This window comes from Lissotriton vulgaris, chromosome 11, assembly GCF_964263255.1.
Source record: "Lissotriton vulgaris chromosome 11, aLisVul1.2, whole genome shotgun sequence".
Taxonomy (NCBI): Eukaryota; Metazoa; Chordata; class Amphibia; order Caudata; family Salamandridae; genus Lissotriton; species Lissotriton vulgaris.
This window is the reverse complement of record NC_141699.1, coordinates 957,570,515-957,587,957: the sequence shown is the minus strand read 5'-3', so window position 1 is coordinate 957,587,957 and position 17,443 is coordinate 957,570,515. Positions and strand designations below refer to the sequence as shown.

General features: G+C 44.4%; 1 protein-coding gene across 1 annotated transcript in view; it reads left to right on the top strand.

Annotated features, from left to right (window-relative positions):
* The first annotated feature begins 1,387 nt into the window (after window positions 1-1,387).
* MISO1 (mitochondrial inner membrane subdomain organizer 1) overlaps window positions 1,388-17,443 on the top strand; it is a 142,080-nt gene continuing 126,024 nt past the window's right edge. Inside the window, exon 1 of the mRNA XM_086944122.1 lies at window positions 1,388-1,552. Coding sequence (XP_086800248.1) covers window positions 1,388-1,552 — 165 coding nt within the window. The remainder of the gene's footprint in view (window positions 1,553-17,443) is intronic.

Here is a 17,443-nt window from a genome sequence, read left to right as displayed (position 1 = left end):
CAGAATCGAACAGGCAGGGACAAGGACAAGGCTGAAGCAAGATGAGAAGGGCGCTGCTATTGGCATAACCTTAATGCACAAATCTCCACACGCCCCCCCCTCAGAGAATCAGCGCCCTGGGCCTGGGTCCAGCTTGCCCATGTATTGGTCGGCCCTGATGCCACTCCACTCTGCGCCACTCAGTTCTATGCCACTTTACTTCAATCTACCCCAGTCCACTCTAAGCCATTCCATTCTGCTACACTTTACGCCACTGTACTTCAATCTACAACACTCCACTATACGACCCTTCACTCCTCTATATGCCTCTCTACACCACTCCACTCTATGCTACCCTACTCCACTTTCATATGTGCTCATATATGCAAATAGACCCGATTCAGGCAGGAGACTCCTGGTTTTTGAAGCCATAAATGGCTCTATTTTGGCTGTCTACCACCTAAAATTGCCTCTCCTTCAATAGAAGTCAATGAAAGAAATACATTCTCCTATTAGTTATTTAGTCTCCCACTTTCATCTTCTAAAATGTTGGCAAGTGCATATACTGTATTTTTCTTTTCTTTAATGCAGATTTTATATAGCGCGAACTCGACCCGAAGGTATTGGAGCGCTTTACATGAGCACCAGTTACGTTAAACAAGGACACATTCAGGCATGGGGAGATTAAGTGATTTGCCCAGAATCACAGGAAGTGGACGTGCCCGAGGCTCGAACCTTGGACTGTATGCCATTTTCCTCTATGCCACTCTCCTCTACTCTACTCCACACCACTAACTTTTAGCCATGCTGAATAGCAGCCACACTGGTGAATAACATGGCTAAAACACACTGGCAAAGCCAATAGCTCTTAAAATTAACGCCCTTTTGGCTGTACAAGTGCTTGTTTTTACGTGAACATTAGTTCGTCTCGCTCGAAGATGGCGGCTACACTTTACATAGGGAGGGGGTGGGGTGGGCTGCAGCTAAGCAGGCAACTTTGGCGGCCATATTAGAAATGGAACATTAACAGCAATTATTAACAAACCGCAAATAAATTATTCAGTAGTAAAGAATATCGTGAGGAAAGAGAACGACAATCCGTAAATACATTATTCATAATTAAAGAATATCATGAGGGAATTGAACGGATTATTTTATGTGCCATCACTGTCTTAAAAAATCCTATAATCGAATTAGCAAACATAGTTCTAGGAATATATATTTATGAAAGAAGCTATTGTGATAAAAACCTTTTACTGAAGCATGATATTACTTAGTTCTTAAAAATTATTTAAATGCTACCGTTGTTGTCCTATTCATAAAATAACGACTAAATCAAACGCTGGAAGAAGAAAAATAGTCCTCTCTTTACCTCAATGGCTTTTTTCGTTTCAGTGTCTTCAATTCAATGTGGGAGACGGCAGTTGGATGTCGACCTCCTTTCTATAGCCTAATCCTTGTCACGTGGTTTTGTTTATCGACCAGCGGCAGCATGGCTAAGGCAGGCGGCGATGCTGCTAGTGCCATCGCCAAGGTGTCCGAGTGGGCGGACGAGCACTTGCTCCTAATTCGGGTAACTTGCCTGGAGAGATCTGTAGGTAGAGAGGCAGGTAGCAGACAGTGTGTTGTTCACTCACCTCAAGTCCCACATCACTTGCAGTGCTGCACACTTTGAAGACTACAGTCTCTTAATGCTATAATTCTAGCAGGGAGGCACTTATCTTTGTTGTAGAATCATCTGAGACACCTTGACCTCAACTACAGATACTTCTTTGTTTGCATTGGGGCCAACGGCATCTTATCCACGCCACTGCTTTGCATGTCTCGTTTTCCCCCTAAAACATTACCGTTTCGTTTTTTGTGGACTCTGTTCATTGAAATCTCCGGTGGAAGCAATCTGTTTTTCATGTTTATTAGGAAGACTGTGCAGGGTATACCCATGTTTCATTTAAAAAGGCAGCATTGCAAAGCTTTAGTTCCAGGTTTTTGTCATTGGTGATTGGTAGTATTGCAGTCATCAAAGCAATTGTGCCAAATTGTATACATTCAGTTACAGTACAATGCAATACATTTGTGGCCACGTGACAGTCTTTGTACTACTATACTAACTAGCACTGTGCAGCGGTTTTACCCCGATGAGTGGATTTCATTCTGACCCAGTATGCCTATCTTGCATTCTGTCCCCATCCCATTCTCCCATTGCTTCTTGATTGATTGGATGCATCATACTGTGCTCGGGAAACAACGTGCAGTTCTGGTGGATCTTAAGGCATTAAATGCAGGAGAATGAACCTCCTGGACTGAGGAGGCATGATACAAGATTTCTTGGCTTTCGTGTCTGAGAGTTTTACTTCTATTAAGGGCAAAGGAGCCAGTATTATGCTTGAGTTTGTGTTTGTCCACAGTGACAAGTAAAAAAAGAAAAATGCAAATCTCAGCAGCCCTAGGTTTAAAATCGCAAAACATTCAACATAGCACAACTAGTCAATGCAATCTCATGCCTGTAACAGTCAACATGACCTTCTTAGCTTCTTTCTTTGAGTTGAAAACTTCGACTCAGACCCTGTGAACAGAATATATCTTATAGGTCCAACTATTCTTAGTATCCTCATAAAGGAGCTCGGCTATTTAACAGGACCCAGGTCTGCCCCCACTCAACATATCAGGCACAATATGACCTGGTCCTTTGCTGAACAGTCTTATCTGAATGGCCCTCTACGGAGAAAGAAGGCGACAGAGTGTCTTTTAATATGAGCAAACACACAGCATAAATAAAGTCAGAAAGCTAGTGGTTGTTTAGCTCAGTTTTAATCTAATGGGGTCGCTCCAATAGTATTAGATTCCACTTCATTAGTTCAGGGGTCAGGCAAAAGGAGCACTAGCAGGGCGGGACTGGGAACCAAAACCGGCCCTGGCAAAGTGCTCGGCGCCACTCCGGGGGGGGGGGGGGGGGGGGGGGGGGATAGGGGCATTTGGGGGGTATCCGCCGAGCTCTTTGCCAGGGCCGGTTTTCAGCCGATTTTGTTACAGGGACGATTTTGCAGCTATGCTGCGAAAGAGGCCCTTTAACAAAATTGGCCACCAGGGGCACAAAACCGGCCCACACCCGTGCGGTGCACCGGGGGATGGCCCGGTGCCCACTACGGCCAGTCCGGCCTTGAGCACTAGGGAGATGAATGCTAACGCCCACATCACTATTATTTCCACTTTTTTGTTATCATTATCACATTTTTTGTTATGGTATGGGTGTGCTGATGATGAGAACCTGAGCTCACAGGTGAGAACCAAACAGTGAGCTCCCATGGTGTTACTTCCGTGAGGCATCCCATACCCCACATCACATTTTTTACATTGTCTTTGATCGTTTTTGCATCCCTATAATTGCTAGAAACACTGGGTTACAGCAATTTTCTTGGTGGTACACTGGGGGAACGTTTATAAAAATAGAACAGGGATTCGTTGTCACAGTTAAGAATACTGTTAGCGAGGCACATAGATGTGCAGGCGTGGGACAGGCAGAAATCCAGATCAGACTGTTCAGCAAAGGACCAGGTCATATTGTGGCCAACTATTCTTAGGCCAATAATAAATATAATTGAGCATTTTTTTATTGAAACAATCCTTAAAGATACTTAAGTTATCATGCAAATATCATGGGAGGTGGTCCATAAAATAGTTATAGAACTACATTAAAGAGTATCAAACTGTATCACAGTGGTAAATACAGCAATAAGTGCAATAATATATCTGGGATATTTCTCACCACCTTTTTCTTCATAGAAGAAAAACTTTCACACATAAATATAAAAGTTAGGAAATATGGCATTCTGTGGCACACCATATTCAAGTAGTTGTTAGTTCAAAGCTTGGCTAAACATTTTCAGAGTTGAATAATTTGACCAATCACCAGATAGCACAATCTTGTCGAAATATAGACCAATCATGCCATGGATTACTTGCTCACCATGGTACTCATGACTGAGTGTACTGTCTGCAACCTTAATTGTGGTATAATCCACATTACCCACCAATTGAAGCCTTTGATACTGGAGCATGTTGCCTACTGTACATAATTAATTGCAATCTTGTTTCCGAGGGTCTTAGCCTTCTAGTGTTCTCGTAATCCTCAAAATATCTGACAAGTGGAGGTTTTGGTTTGTTTTGCAAGCATAATAATCTCTCCTTCCTGTGTAAACATTATATCTTACAGATCTAAAGCTTCAGTATCTAAAACTTGTGTACACGATCAGTTATAGAGAAACTCGGCCTGCTTGCCTTACAATTGTTTGTGAGAAATTGGCAGTTCATTCGTCCATAAATGAAATAATTAAGTTGACTTTCCAAAGGGAATAACGTTTCTGCAGTTTTGCATTTCAACAGTTTCTTTGTCATAGGATGTTGTCCCACTGGTAACTTGTTGATGGGCCAATAGCCTGCTGAAATAGCAGAATTGTAAGCTTTTTATTCTGTATGCTAATCCTTTTGCTGATTACAAAATTAAATTGATCATATTTACTTCATCCAGAATCCAGAAGGTGTTCCAGAACTTATCTTGACCATGGTACTTTGAATGACCCTTGTGTCCTTGGTGCACAGTTCAGGTAGATATAGGAGGCAACTGATTGGAAAAATCCTGGGACTACCCATTGTCTATATAGATTCTCCACCTCATTAGTTGAAGATGCCCTATCATTATTAAAGGATGAAATTTCCTGCTCTAGATTCCTCAGAATGTGAGAAGTTTGAGCAATTCAAACTGGAGTTACAGTGATTAGCCAGATATGTGACCTCCAGAGAGGTGTTATAACGATTAGTTCCCCTTTGTGACGTCTCTCCTGAGCCATCAGTTTTGATCAATCAATTAGTATTTGTAAAGTACTACTAATCACCCGTGAGGGTATCCAGGCACAGGGTTGCGGGGCTCAGTCAAAAAGTCAGATCTTGAGTCTCTTTCTGAAATCCGCATGCAAGGATGATGTACGGAGGTGGAAAGGAAGGCAGTTCCAGGACTTGGCGGCGAGGTAGGAGAAGGAACGGCTTCCCCTGTGGCTTTGGCAAATGTGCGGTGTCTGGTCAAAGGGGAGGGGGGGGGGGGGGTTAGAAAGTTTTTGATGTTTGGTGGAAGTTCAGTTGGTGGTTGATGTATGCAGGTCTGAGGTTGTGGAGGACTTTGAAGGCATCTGTCAGTATCTTAACCACATCAGTGCTAAGGGGTTTTCTCCCCCGGTGCTGGATTTGCAGGATCCCCATTGTTCATGACAATGAACAATGCAGGTAACACCCATGACAAGCTGACCTTGTCATGAGCATGGAAGGGGTTAAATTGGCATCTTTTGAGGATCGGGAGCCAGTGAAGGTTCCTGAGGTATGGCATGATTTATGTTCGTTTGGGTTGGTCGAGGATGTGTATTGCTGCTTAGTTCTATATCGTCTGTAGTCTCTTCATGAGTTCAGTGGTGGTTCCTGCGTACAGTGACGCTTTTCCTCATTCTGATGGGGAGCCATTTGAAGATTTTTCAGAGCATGCAGAGAGTGTGGAAGCAGGCAGAGAAGACTGCGCTGATCTGTTGCTTCACGGTGAGCTTGCTTGCTAGGATGATGCAGAGGTTGCGGGCGTGGTTGGTTGGTGTGTAAGTGGGTCATAGTTCGGTGGGCCACCAGGTTTTGTTCCAAGGAGAAGGGTTGTTGCCAAAGATTTGTTCTTTGGTTGTGTCAGTGTTGAGCTTCAGACATGTGGTCTTCATCCAGTCTGCAACGTTCTTCATGCATTTGTGGAAGTTGGTCTTCATGTAGTTGGGGTCTGCTTTATATTTCATTTTGCTTTAGAGTAAGGTGGCATTGCTGATGCAGCAAAAGGAAAAAATATATACTGACCAGCGTGGCAGTATGCACTGTGCACTGCATCACCATGACTATGACTATGGTACATGTAGCTTCTTCTGCTTTGTGGGTCCTATTAACTTTCAGATGGATTTTTGCCAGATCTTCAATGCAAGACTCTAGGAGTTGCAGAGCAAGGTTTTTCCACATTATAATGGATTTCGGTTTGATTCGATAAGTCTTTATTTCGATTCACATAAATCATGAAAGACATTTACATTTAAAATATTAAACATTCCATTTCCATAGTAGTAAAAAGCTGACGCAATAGAAAGGTAAATCCACAAGTTATTCCATCCCTATATACAAATATTATACATAAATCAATCCAAGACATAATAAAAGAATGTCAATAAAATCCCAAGCCAAATTACAGTGGATACCACAGGCTGATAGTGACTAAGTAAAACATTTAAAAGACCAGGTAATAACAATAAAAGAGACAGTTTAACTCAGGCTCAACTTATGAGCACAAATTGCCCACATCCAGTGTAGACATTTGTCAACTGCAATTACAATTGATTCTGTACTATCCGTTTTTAGGATCCTCAGTGCTTCATTACCAGTATTAATGCCCTTAGACATGCAAATGGGTTTCAGCCATTTGTGCCTCGGTTTTTATACAATGGGCAGATGAATAAAATATGCGCTATGGATTCAGTCTGAGTCGGGCAAAATGGACATTTCGTACTAATCTAAGATCACCATTTACCAGTATATGAGTTAACTGGGAGAGAACCTACCCTTAAATGGTGTTACAGTTTCCTATCACTGAAAACCTTCATAAAATCCCAGTACCCTTCATAAACGGTAACATGTTTGGTCTCCCAAAAAATCTCTTGTTAAGGAAGGCCTAGTTAAGGACATAACGCGTTTCATGGTAACCATATTCCAATATATCTCCTTAAAATCCTTTCTAGAGGGAAAGACGTCTACAGGATTTTGCCACAAGAGCTTGAGGCCCATCTCATTATAAGTAGCTTTTGCCTGCCTTAGCCATGGAATTTTACGCGCACTATCGGCATCCCTGACTTCGAGGAAAGCCTGTGCGTACTGGGAGAGCTCGGTGTTTACCCAGAGCCTCCTCCAGTATGCCAGTGGTCTATAGCATGCCACATCCTCGAAGAAGTGACATCCCAAATCGTAATAAAGGGGCAATAGTGGAGTGGATTGTGGGAGGCCAGTTATACCCCTCATGAATTTGTTTTGGGAAATCATCAATGATGCTAGGTTGCTGAAGCCCCATAGTTTAGCCCCATACAGGCCCAAAGCACTCATTTTTGAGTTATACATTTTTAACACAGGAGCAATCGGCTTTGTGTAGGAAAGGCTCTGTTCCTTTATTAGGGCACCAGACAATTGAGCATGTTTAAGGACCAACTGGTCTATGTGAGTTTTCCAGTTTAGTTTGCAACCTAGAGTAATACTCAAGTAGGTGAAGACTTGAGTCTGCTCTAGTGTGGCTTCATTCATGGCTACCCTCCCTCTTATGATCTTTTGTTTGTGTAGCACCATGAACTTAGTCTTGTCCACAATAATTATAAGACCATGGTCCCGGCAGAACACCTCAAATCTCACAATCGCCGTCTAGAAGCCTTGTTGGGTTTTAGAGATTAACAAGGTGTCATCTGCAAACATTAGCAGGGGGATCTTCCTGGGCAGCAAGGATAGGGGCGTCAGTAGGATGATTCGTAAAATACTGGCTCACTGTATTAATATACAGGGAAAAAAGCGTTGGTGCCATTACGCCCCCCTGACGAACCCCTTTGGCAATCGGGAATCTATCTGTCACCCTCCCCTGCTGACCCCTTCGGACTTGTGCAAAGTTTGAATCGTGGAGTTTAATTAAAAAAGCCAGTAGATCCAAGGGCATACCCTGTTCCACAAAAACACTCCACATCTTGGCACGCGGGACTAGGTCGAATGCCGACTTGAGATCTACGAAAGCACCATATAATGTGCCGCTTTTGAGGATCATCACACGCCAATAAATTAAAACAAATCTAAAAACCTGGTCGATGGTGCTCATGTGTGTGCGGAATCCTGCCTGTAGTGGGGAAAGAATATCGAAGTCATCAATCCAGCCTTGGATTCTACTCAGCAGGAGCCTAGCAGTCACCTTCTGAATACAATCAATTAAACTTATAGGCCTGTAATTGCCAGGATTTGAGTGATCCCCCTTTTTAAAAATCGGAATGATCTCAGCTCCAATCCATGAATCTGGTATAGGAGAGCCACTAGCAATAGCATTCACTAGGGACTGAATATCATTTACCCACATTACCCTATTATACAAGAACAGATCAGCAGGTACACAGTCTAACCCAGGCGCTCTACCTCTCGGGACCGTGTTAAGTGCTGAATCAATCTCCTGCCTGGTAAAGTGCAAGGGGGTCACCTACAGGAAAGAGAGGAGGACCATGAGCTAATTCAAGTTCTCGGGCAGAGATGGCAAACTGCGTCTAAAGTTGGATACCCACAGTTCAGGTGCTACGTGGTTGCTAGGTGGTTGACTGGGCTTCCCCTTACCCCATTTAACCAGGTGCCAGAATACAACCGTAGTTCTATCTTTACTGGCATGGTACAGCTCATCCCAATCCCTTTTAGCCTTTTGTTGCACTAGCTTGTATTCCACCCTTGCGCTTTTGATTCTGTACCTGTTCTTGAATCTTATCGCCCTGGCTAGTACTTTATAGGCATCCCAGCATGATTTCCCATACCATGTTTCCACTGTGGGTCTAACATTATTCTTGGGTTTTTGTACATTAGTTATAAAAAAGCCTTAGAGCTTGTTAAAAAGGTCATTGTGGATGGAAATAACTGTAGACTCGATTTCCTGCTGTGTAACACAATTTTGGAGATCTATGGTTGCCTTGGCGACCAGCTGGCTCATAGCCTCTAGTAGGTCCTCATTGTTTAAACAATTCGACCATTTTACTCTCCTGGTATCATTACTAAGCTGTACTTCTATATGGTCGCATCCCGCGGCCTGTCCTTCGGCAACATTATTTCCTTCCAGCTGTAGTGACAATACCAGGGGGTTATGGTCACCTTCCACCCTTTCCACAACAACCATGTCCTTTAGGGAGGGCCAATATTCCTTTTTGAGAAATATGTAGTCTATACGACTACTTCGCAACCCATTGCTAAAAGTAGGGGAGCACTGCTTGTCTGATATCGCCCTCCCATTCACAGCCCTTAACCCTTGCTCCAGACATAATACTTTTAGCTGTAGTGCAGCTTCCGTCTATGTTTTGATAGGGGTTAATATTAGTTGCAGAATATCCCATTGGAGATCCTCCTCTAGACTGAGGTCTACGTCGTTAATGTCTAGTGGTTCGAATGAACAATTAAAATCGCCAGCAACCAGTATGTTTCCCACTCCTTTACTGATCGAGATAGGAATCCAAGAGGGCACCAGTGCCCGAGGCTTTCCCTCCAGGCATCCCTCTCGCATAAACATTAAAGATTAAAAGTTCCTTGGCATCCAGAATCTGAAGTTTAATTAATAAAATATCATTGCTATCAATATCCAGATGCTGTACTTTGTACCTGTCCTCAGTCTCACCCAGGTGGTTAATCCCCCCATCGGTCTCCCACTTTGTCCAGCAATGGCAGGTTTGAAATTTTTTTATGTAACCTTGTCTAAACTTGGGGTCCACTGACCATGTTTCCTGAAATACAAGACTATCATTGGCTTCAATAAAAGATAACCAGTCCAATGATAATAATTTGCTCTTTAACCCGGCGATATTCCAGGAGGCCAAAGCGAGGTTTAAAAGACCAGAGCTAGATTTTGTGCAGGGTTGTGTCCAATTGTCACAGGGCACTACGCTAGGATCAGTTACTCCCCTCGGTGAGCTCGCTACATTTAAAGGAGACTCTCTGGGACTATCAACTTCCCCGAGTTTGTCCTCCCAATTGATGCCACCCTGCAGAGCTTTAGGCGTTACTGGGAGAGGAACCCCTTGAACCTGGGTATCGAATATAACCTCGTACACTCCTGACTCCTTGATGACAAGCTTCTCAGGAGCAGAGAAGCCAAATTTGAGTTCATGTCAATCATTTTCCTCCAGCGAACTAAGTGCCTCATATCTGTTAGAGGTCAAGACCGCACAATTATAGGGGCAGAGCGAATTCGCTGGTATTATCTGTACTCCCCCTCTAAAGCTTGTGCTTGATTGATAAAAATAGCCCAGCAGGAGGACATTAATAGCCACTTTACATACTCTAGGTGAAACTGCCCGGTCCAGAATAAGCCGGACCAAGCTCGGAGACCTGAAGCTTAAGACTACGCAGTCTCCATCAAGGACCTTATCAGATTTTCCAACCCAAGCAACTCTTCTAACCATCTTGAACTCAGAAAAGAGATGGTTCTCAACCTCAGGCCTAATATTCAAGAATTGAAGGGCCTTGTTCTTGAGTGAGGACCAATGTTCCTGTTCTTGTGATAGAAGTCTCGGGACATTAGACAGTACAATGGTTTAGGTGTGGCCTCAGGTGGAGGATGAAGAAAGATATTCGTTGACATATCCCCACCTAGACCTTGTGGTCTTGCCACAGGGCCCTTTGGCCTTTCCTTACACGTCAATGGACTGTTGTGTATGGAAAGTAGTGATGTGGTGGGTTTTGGGTGAATAGCTAGAGAGGGGTGGGGACAAGCCGCAGTATGTGGAGGTGGACTGGATACATTTCCTACCTGACTGGCACCTATAGCTTCAGGCTGACTACTCCCCGGGTGAGCTTGTGGGACTTTTAGTATATGCTGCTCAATTTTACATAGTCTCTGGCCTATTGCAGCTAGTTTAGACAAAAGGGGGTCAATCAGGGCTAGCAGCTTAGCTTCCACTCGTTTTAAGAAATCATCTTGAGCCTGTATAGTGTTTAGTTGTTGAGGCTCTAATGGGGTAGGATCTACACCGGCTGCACTTGCCTTGATGTTGGCGGGCTCAGCAGGTGGAGCTGAGATCCCTTCCCTCCCTAGAGCCACACTCTTGTTGTTAGCCTGTTTTGAGACCTGATGGCTAGCTTTCGGAGCGCTACGCGCTTTCTTTTTCTTTAACTGGGCATTTCCTCCCAGAGCTAGTGTTAGCTTTTGCTGCCTAGTAAGCATATTGGAGGGGGTAGCTGACGGTGAGAACGATAAGCTATCCATAATGCATGCGTTAGAAGGACCTGGCTGTAGGCTATCTACTAGCGCTGGTGATAATTGGAAGCAGGGAGTGGGGGTGGTTGTTGACTCTATTACAGGGAATTGACCTGTAGATGAACATAATGGATCTAATGAAAGTCTCCATTCGGTCAGCTGTATCTCGTGTATTAACACAGATTCAGCCCGAGTGAGAAAGGCATCCAAGGTCTCCACCACTCCCGCCGCCCCTTTTTACGTGGTCTTGCTCATCCCTAGTAAAAAGAATAACTCTAAAACAACTGGGGATAAATAACAACCAACTGAAAAATAAAGCAATCAGGTGAGCAGGAACTATAAACCCCCTTTCTACACAAACCCAATAATACGGGCTTACATAGAATTTCAATGTCGATGTTAGAGGGGCGGCCCAGCCTAGCCTCTTCCGGTTTCAGACGGGTGCGCCCTTGGCCTCGGCTTTGCCCGGGCAACGCCTGCGCGCGTCATGCACTGCGGGAGCCCTTGAGCGCTTATGAAGCGCCTCCTAGCGCTTCCCTGTGACGCGGTGTGTAGGCGCCACAGAGGGATGTCGGGAAATGTAGTCCCCGGCTTCCGCGTTGTTGGTGGCTGGCTGGCGGGAGCAACGTGAGGGCAGGAGCAGGCGTTGCAGTTCCCTTGGACTGTTTCTGGCAAGGTAGGCAGGTAGACAACAGCGGCAGAAAGTTAGAGGGACCCGCGCTGCGGGTGACCTTGAGCACTTATGAAGCGCCTCCTGGTGCTTCCCTGTGACGCGGTGTGTAGGCGCCACAGAGGGATGTCGGGAAATGTAGTCCCCGGCTTCCGCGTTGTTGGTGGCTGGCTGGCGGGAGCAACGTGAGGGCAGGAGCAGGCGTTGCAGTTCCCTTGGACTGTTTCTGGCAAGGTAGGCAGGTAGACAACAGCGGCAGAAAGTTAGAGGGACCCGCGCTGCGGGTGACCTTGAGCACTTATGAAGCGCCTCCTGGTGCTTCCCTGTGACGCGGTGTGTAGGCGCCACAGAGGAACGTTGGGAAATGTAGTCACTGGCTCCCGCGTTGTTGGTGTCTGACTGGCTGGAGCAACGTGAGGGCAGGAGCAGGCGTTGCGGTCCCCTCGGACCGTTTCTGGCAAGGTAGCCAGGAAGACAACCGCGGCAGAAAGTTAGAGGGACCCAATGGATTTAAATAGCCTGAGGTATATTTTCTCCTTATATTATGGTGGTCACTGTGTCTTCAGGTGTGTTCTGCAACACTTGTCTTGCGGCCATTGTAAGCTGAAGGTAAGGCAACATATAACGCCTTAAAATGTGCTCTGAATGAAGGATGCTTGTTTCCAGTAGAAATACAGAATATTAGCTTTTACTTCCTACTTGTTTAGATTGGCATCAATCTGCGGGGGTCAATTCAAGCTAATGAGAGGGCTGGATCCATTTGACTAAGGAGTACTCACTTAAGAGCTAAAGAGACCTGTTCGGAAGGTGAAGGGATGTCCGCTTTACTCAACCCTGCAGCAAAGCTATTTGAATTTAACAACTCCTTTGTTTTCCTTTCAGTGGAAAAAACAGTGCCACTTTAGGGCATCAGTGTGTAGGCAGGCAGTGTGTGGAGGATCTATTGGTTTGCTCCTGTCATCTGAAGTGCAATCAAGCACAGGAGCAGAACCATGGGCTCACACACTGGTGGCCACATCCTCGCACTAGAGAGAGGTCTGCCCCATGTCCTTTTCTTTATGTGGGCTCTCAACATAATTTTGAAACACATGCATTTGTGGAGAAGTGTGGCTCAGGGGTTAGAGGCGGCAGACCCGGAAGCTGAGATCGGCCCTGAACCAGGGTTCAATTCCCCGCCTCGGCGGGTCTTGGGCTCAAAAATTCCACGGACTCGATAATTCTCGCTCCGGTGCCTTCTCGACTCACGGGTTCACACTCTGCGACTCTGGGCAATAGCTTGCTTAATCTCCACAACGGCCCCTCGCGGCGGGATGCCTGGCTTTCACCTTGTGGATACCCTGCCGGGGTTATCTCACAGGGGAATACCAGGACGGGTTCCCTAAGCAAGCGCCGGGAAACCCTTTGTGGGTAGCTGTGCGCTATATAAGCTCAAATACATTTACATTTACATGCATTTGGCAATTACAAGAATAGCAATAGGAGCACCATGCAACAAAAGTGTAAGGAAAGAGCACTTTAACTTAAGCTGCAGAACCAAAGAAAGAGGCTACGATGGCATGTTGACTGTGATGGGTTTGAGATTGCCTTGATTGACTTGTTCTATGTCACATGTTTTGTAGTTTTAACTCTGTGACTTTTGGGATTTCTAGCTTTTTACTTCTTACTGTGATGCTGCTATCTGTTAAGTATAGAAAGACTCGAGCACAATACTCGCCTCCTGTCCTGCCACAGAAATGTAGAATACATGGGCATGATGATCCATTACTACCGAGTGGGAAAACACTTTATTATATCATGCAGGAGGGGATACTTAGGTCATTGTTATCCTAGGGTTTACTTTAAAAACCTACAAAACAAATGTTCAAAACATGGCAGAAGTAAGGTATATTTTGTGGCAAAGGAAAGACTGTAGGACCCAGTAGGATTGAGAGGGATCTCTAGTGGATCACCTGGAAAGAACACATTTGGGCAGTCTGTTAGTGCAGGCAGTTTGCTGTGCTGAGAGTGAAATGCAAATGGTTACACGTGCTTTATCAGACAATACATATAATGTTAGGGCACCACATGACCGTTTAAGAGGGACGGGGATTGCATGTTGCGGTAATAAATGCTGCATTTTCATCTGTGCAGAAAAAAGTTGCATTATAGGATGGAGGAAGAAGGTACCAATGTGCTCTTTTAGGAGGAAAAAGGACCCTAGTAGATTCAGGTATCTCAAAAACACTGCTTTCAGGTGGTGGCATTTTATGACTGCAAAGACTGGCATTCATGCGCCCTTTGCTAGACACGAAAAAAAGCTCTTGCTGAGCCCACATCTCAGGAGGTTGGGATCTTTGGGATAATCGGAAACCAAGTAGCGATATGCCACTTGTGGCTTCCAGGAAGACAGAGTTTAGAGATTCATGAACGCAAGTGTTAGTGTCCCACCTGTTCCAAATAGGCGGAGCTTCCTTGTGAAGAGAATTGAGGTCAGGCCGAATCAAGGTGGCGTCCAGGATTCCTTCTGGGTCACAAAAGAGCAGGATTTAATGGGTATGTTCTTAATCAATCTTCACCTGACAACTGCGCATATTAGTGGTCCTATTCGCTTCTCTCTCTTGTTCGTATCCGGTTCCGCTCCAGTTTGCACCTTTGTTATTTTCTCATGTTCCTGCGAGTATCTTCCCTAGGCAGGACTCACTGGGTTATTACTACTTGCCTCTCGGTCTTACTCATTCATCTCCTTTCGCCCTGGACACTACGGATTCATCCTAATGATAAAGCTCTCCCATGGCCTCCAGGTGGTGAGTGAAATACCAATGACTGTGTTTTTCTGACTTGGTAATTCCAGACGTACAGTGTGTTCAAGTCTTCAATGTGCATAGCTTTTGTTAAAAGCTGGTGAAAGGGGCTTCATACAGTTGGCACTCCATTGTTCCCTTCTTACCCTTACCTTATCCCCTGTTCCCAGGGTCTGATTTCTAAGTACCTGTGTTTAATTATTAAGTACAAGGATCTTAGGCTTCAGGGACGCTTGAGCCTAATTGCTCAGATTCCAGTTATAACCTCAGCTGTGAAAGTGGGCTGAGAGTGCCGTGTATCTCTGGAGGGGGATCAGTAGATGTCCTTCTACCATTGTGCGCCGTTTGATATCCCGAAGGTTCATGTTTTGAAGGCCGCCCCATCCTATATCTTTCCCACAATCTGGGCGTTAGTACCATGTTCCTGATCATTTCTACATATGCAGTGCTATGACTGCGGTTGCTATTTAAATCTGTTCTTACCATCTTTTCTCTGACTGGTTTGAGTGGCAGGTGTGTTTCTAATATTTTCACTGCAAAATGTGCCGGTCAGAGTGAAGATGGGCTCCAGACCCCTCATCGACTCTTTAAAATGCTGCTGGCTAATTGGGCACTGTTTGATTTTTCCTATGTCAAACCCTACTTTTTGTAGGTTGTGTCTCTTGCTAACCTAGCCCCTCCTATTTTAGGTGCTACGGGCAATGTGGCACCCGGACATTCAGCCGGGTTAGCCCTCTAGCTAATATACCCTATGCATGGCCCAAAATATTTCCAGTGGCTTCATACTTCATTGTTAAAATGACAGATGTGACCTTACAATACACAGTATGTGTGTTTTCAGCTTTGTTTATGAAAAGATCTTTTTTACTGCATGTACAGCTAGGTATGATGCAGCTTATGCTAGGTTTTACTTAAGGTTTTGCATTCTCATAGGATATACTCAAGTAAACATTGCACAGATTCACTTGCTTAGCCCCTCAACCTCTTTGTGGGCCATATGAGTAGCAACCAGTACTTTCATATTTAGCGGGATCAGATTTAATAAACTTTCTTTACCTGTTAATGTTCACAGCCGTAATGACATACTAAGGTACAACTAAAATGGGTATAGATTATTGTTAAAGTAGGGTGTTATGTATGCGTTTGCTGGTCAGTCAAGTCTGAAGAAAAGTATTCTTTTTTAACAATACTGATAATTGCTACAATTATGAGAGGCCCATCCTCCATTTGTGGAAAGATATGCTACGGTAGTGGACTAAAACATCATCAGAATTGCTAACAATAAGAGTAAGTGGGAGCCTATTTTAATCTGGTGTAGGGATGAAAGTAGCATTATCTGAAGCTACGGGGAAAGGAATATGGCTTTAGCTTGCCCTCCTGTAGGGACTAGTTACTACCAAGTTATTAATAAATAAAACTTCCTAATGAAGTTCCTTCCTCAGAACATCATAATATCCCATTGTCCCTGTTCGTGTAAGCATCCTCATGCCAAAACCAAATGTACAAGTGCATTAGAGTTAGAGGTTAAGGTGTTGCCATATGGAGAGAGTAAGGATGTTTTCTTCCGTTTGCCTGTTTAGAGAACATTTCTGTGTGCAGACAAAAATCACAGTAGCCCCCCTTGTATTTTTATAGTGTTATGGGGAAGCACATGTTGCATTTAATAGAGGTTGCAGACATTGTCACACTTAGGTGCCTAATGTTTGATCCTGCTTCCTGGCTGTCCCTTTGTAGAGAGAGCTCTTTATTTGTACTTATATATTTCAAATTTGCATCTGTTTTACATCTTTCTTTTCAGGCTCAAATCATATTTAATTGCCACTCCAAATGAGCAGACCTCATCCCAAACTTTGCTGCAATACCATCTCAAAATATAACTGCAATAATCCTCTCTCACCCTTATATGCAGAAAGGAGAAAGGAGAAATAGGACGGGGTGGAAAACAAGATTGGCCCTCCCAAAATCACACACTTCGGCGACCTTTCATTGGGTATTGAACGAAAAATGGTGTAGCTAAACAATTGCAATAGAATATATAGATACTAGGGTCCTGTCTGATTCTTCCCTCTTTCCTTCTTACTCTGCGAAAATTCCAAGTGCAACCTGTGGGTCAGAGAAGACGTGGACTTTCTCATTCCAAGTTATTTTAAGTTTAGCAGTAGGGAACGAGAGAGATGCCTTATGTCCTCTTGCAAGCTCCTTATGTGTTTTTTTTAATATCAAGCTGCCCCCTCCTTCTGTCTTTGGTAGTGTGGTTGAAATCGAGGAACACTGACATTTTGAAGCCTCGGAACCTTGGATGTCAGTTTCCTTAGCCATTCAGTTCATGCTCTCTTTGAATTAATATCCCCAACTCAACTAGTACAGTTATCTCTCTATGACTTCTTGTCCCTGGACCCCTTGTCAGCGGCTGGGTTGTTTTCTCGATATCTAATGGGACAGAATCCAAAATTTCTACCCGAGTGCTCTGATTTCTTCTGTCTCTGATGTTGGTGGGAATCAAAAACTCTCATCTTCATTGCCTGCCCCACTTTCTGAACAAACTCAACCTTAAATGTCCAGAGAACTGTTGGAGCTATAGTCTTCACTGTGATCATATACTGATCCTTACAGTTTAACACCCTCACCTTTTCTCCTTTTGCGCAGCCTTCTGAGGTTTCTCAGAAAAGTTTCTATAGAAGATACCATTCTCTTGATGCTGTTAGCAGCTGACTTCAAGAAGGGGCTCCCCAGGGGTTAGATTTGCAATATGCAGGTCATCAGCTCTTTACTAGTTCTTAGATTGGTGAGGGGTACATTAGCATCTGTGGAGGAAGGTTTCCTTCTCATGGGCCTCCTGCCTTTAACGTCTTCTGGTGGCATGGCTTGTGGGCTTTCGCATCACAGTATACTATCACCTTTGGTACAAGAGTCACTTCCAGCAGTTTCCTCAATTTGGCAAGGCACCTAATGGTTGGCGACTTGTGGAATGTGAGATATTTCCATTTT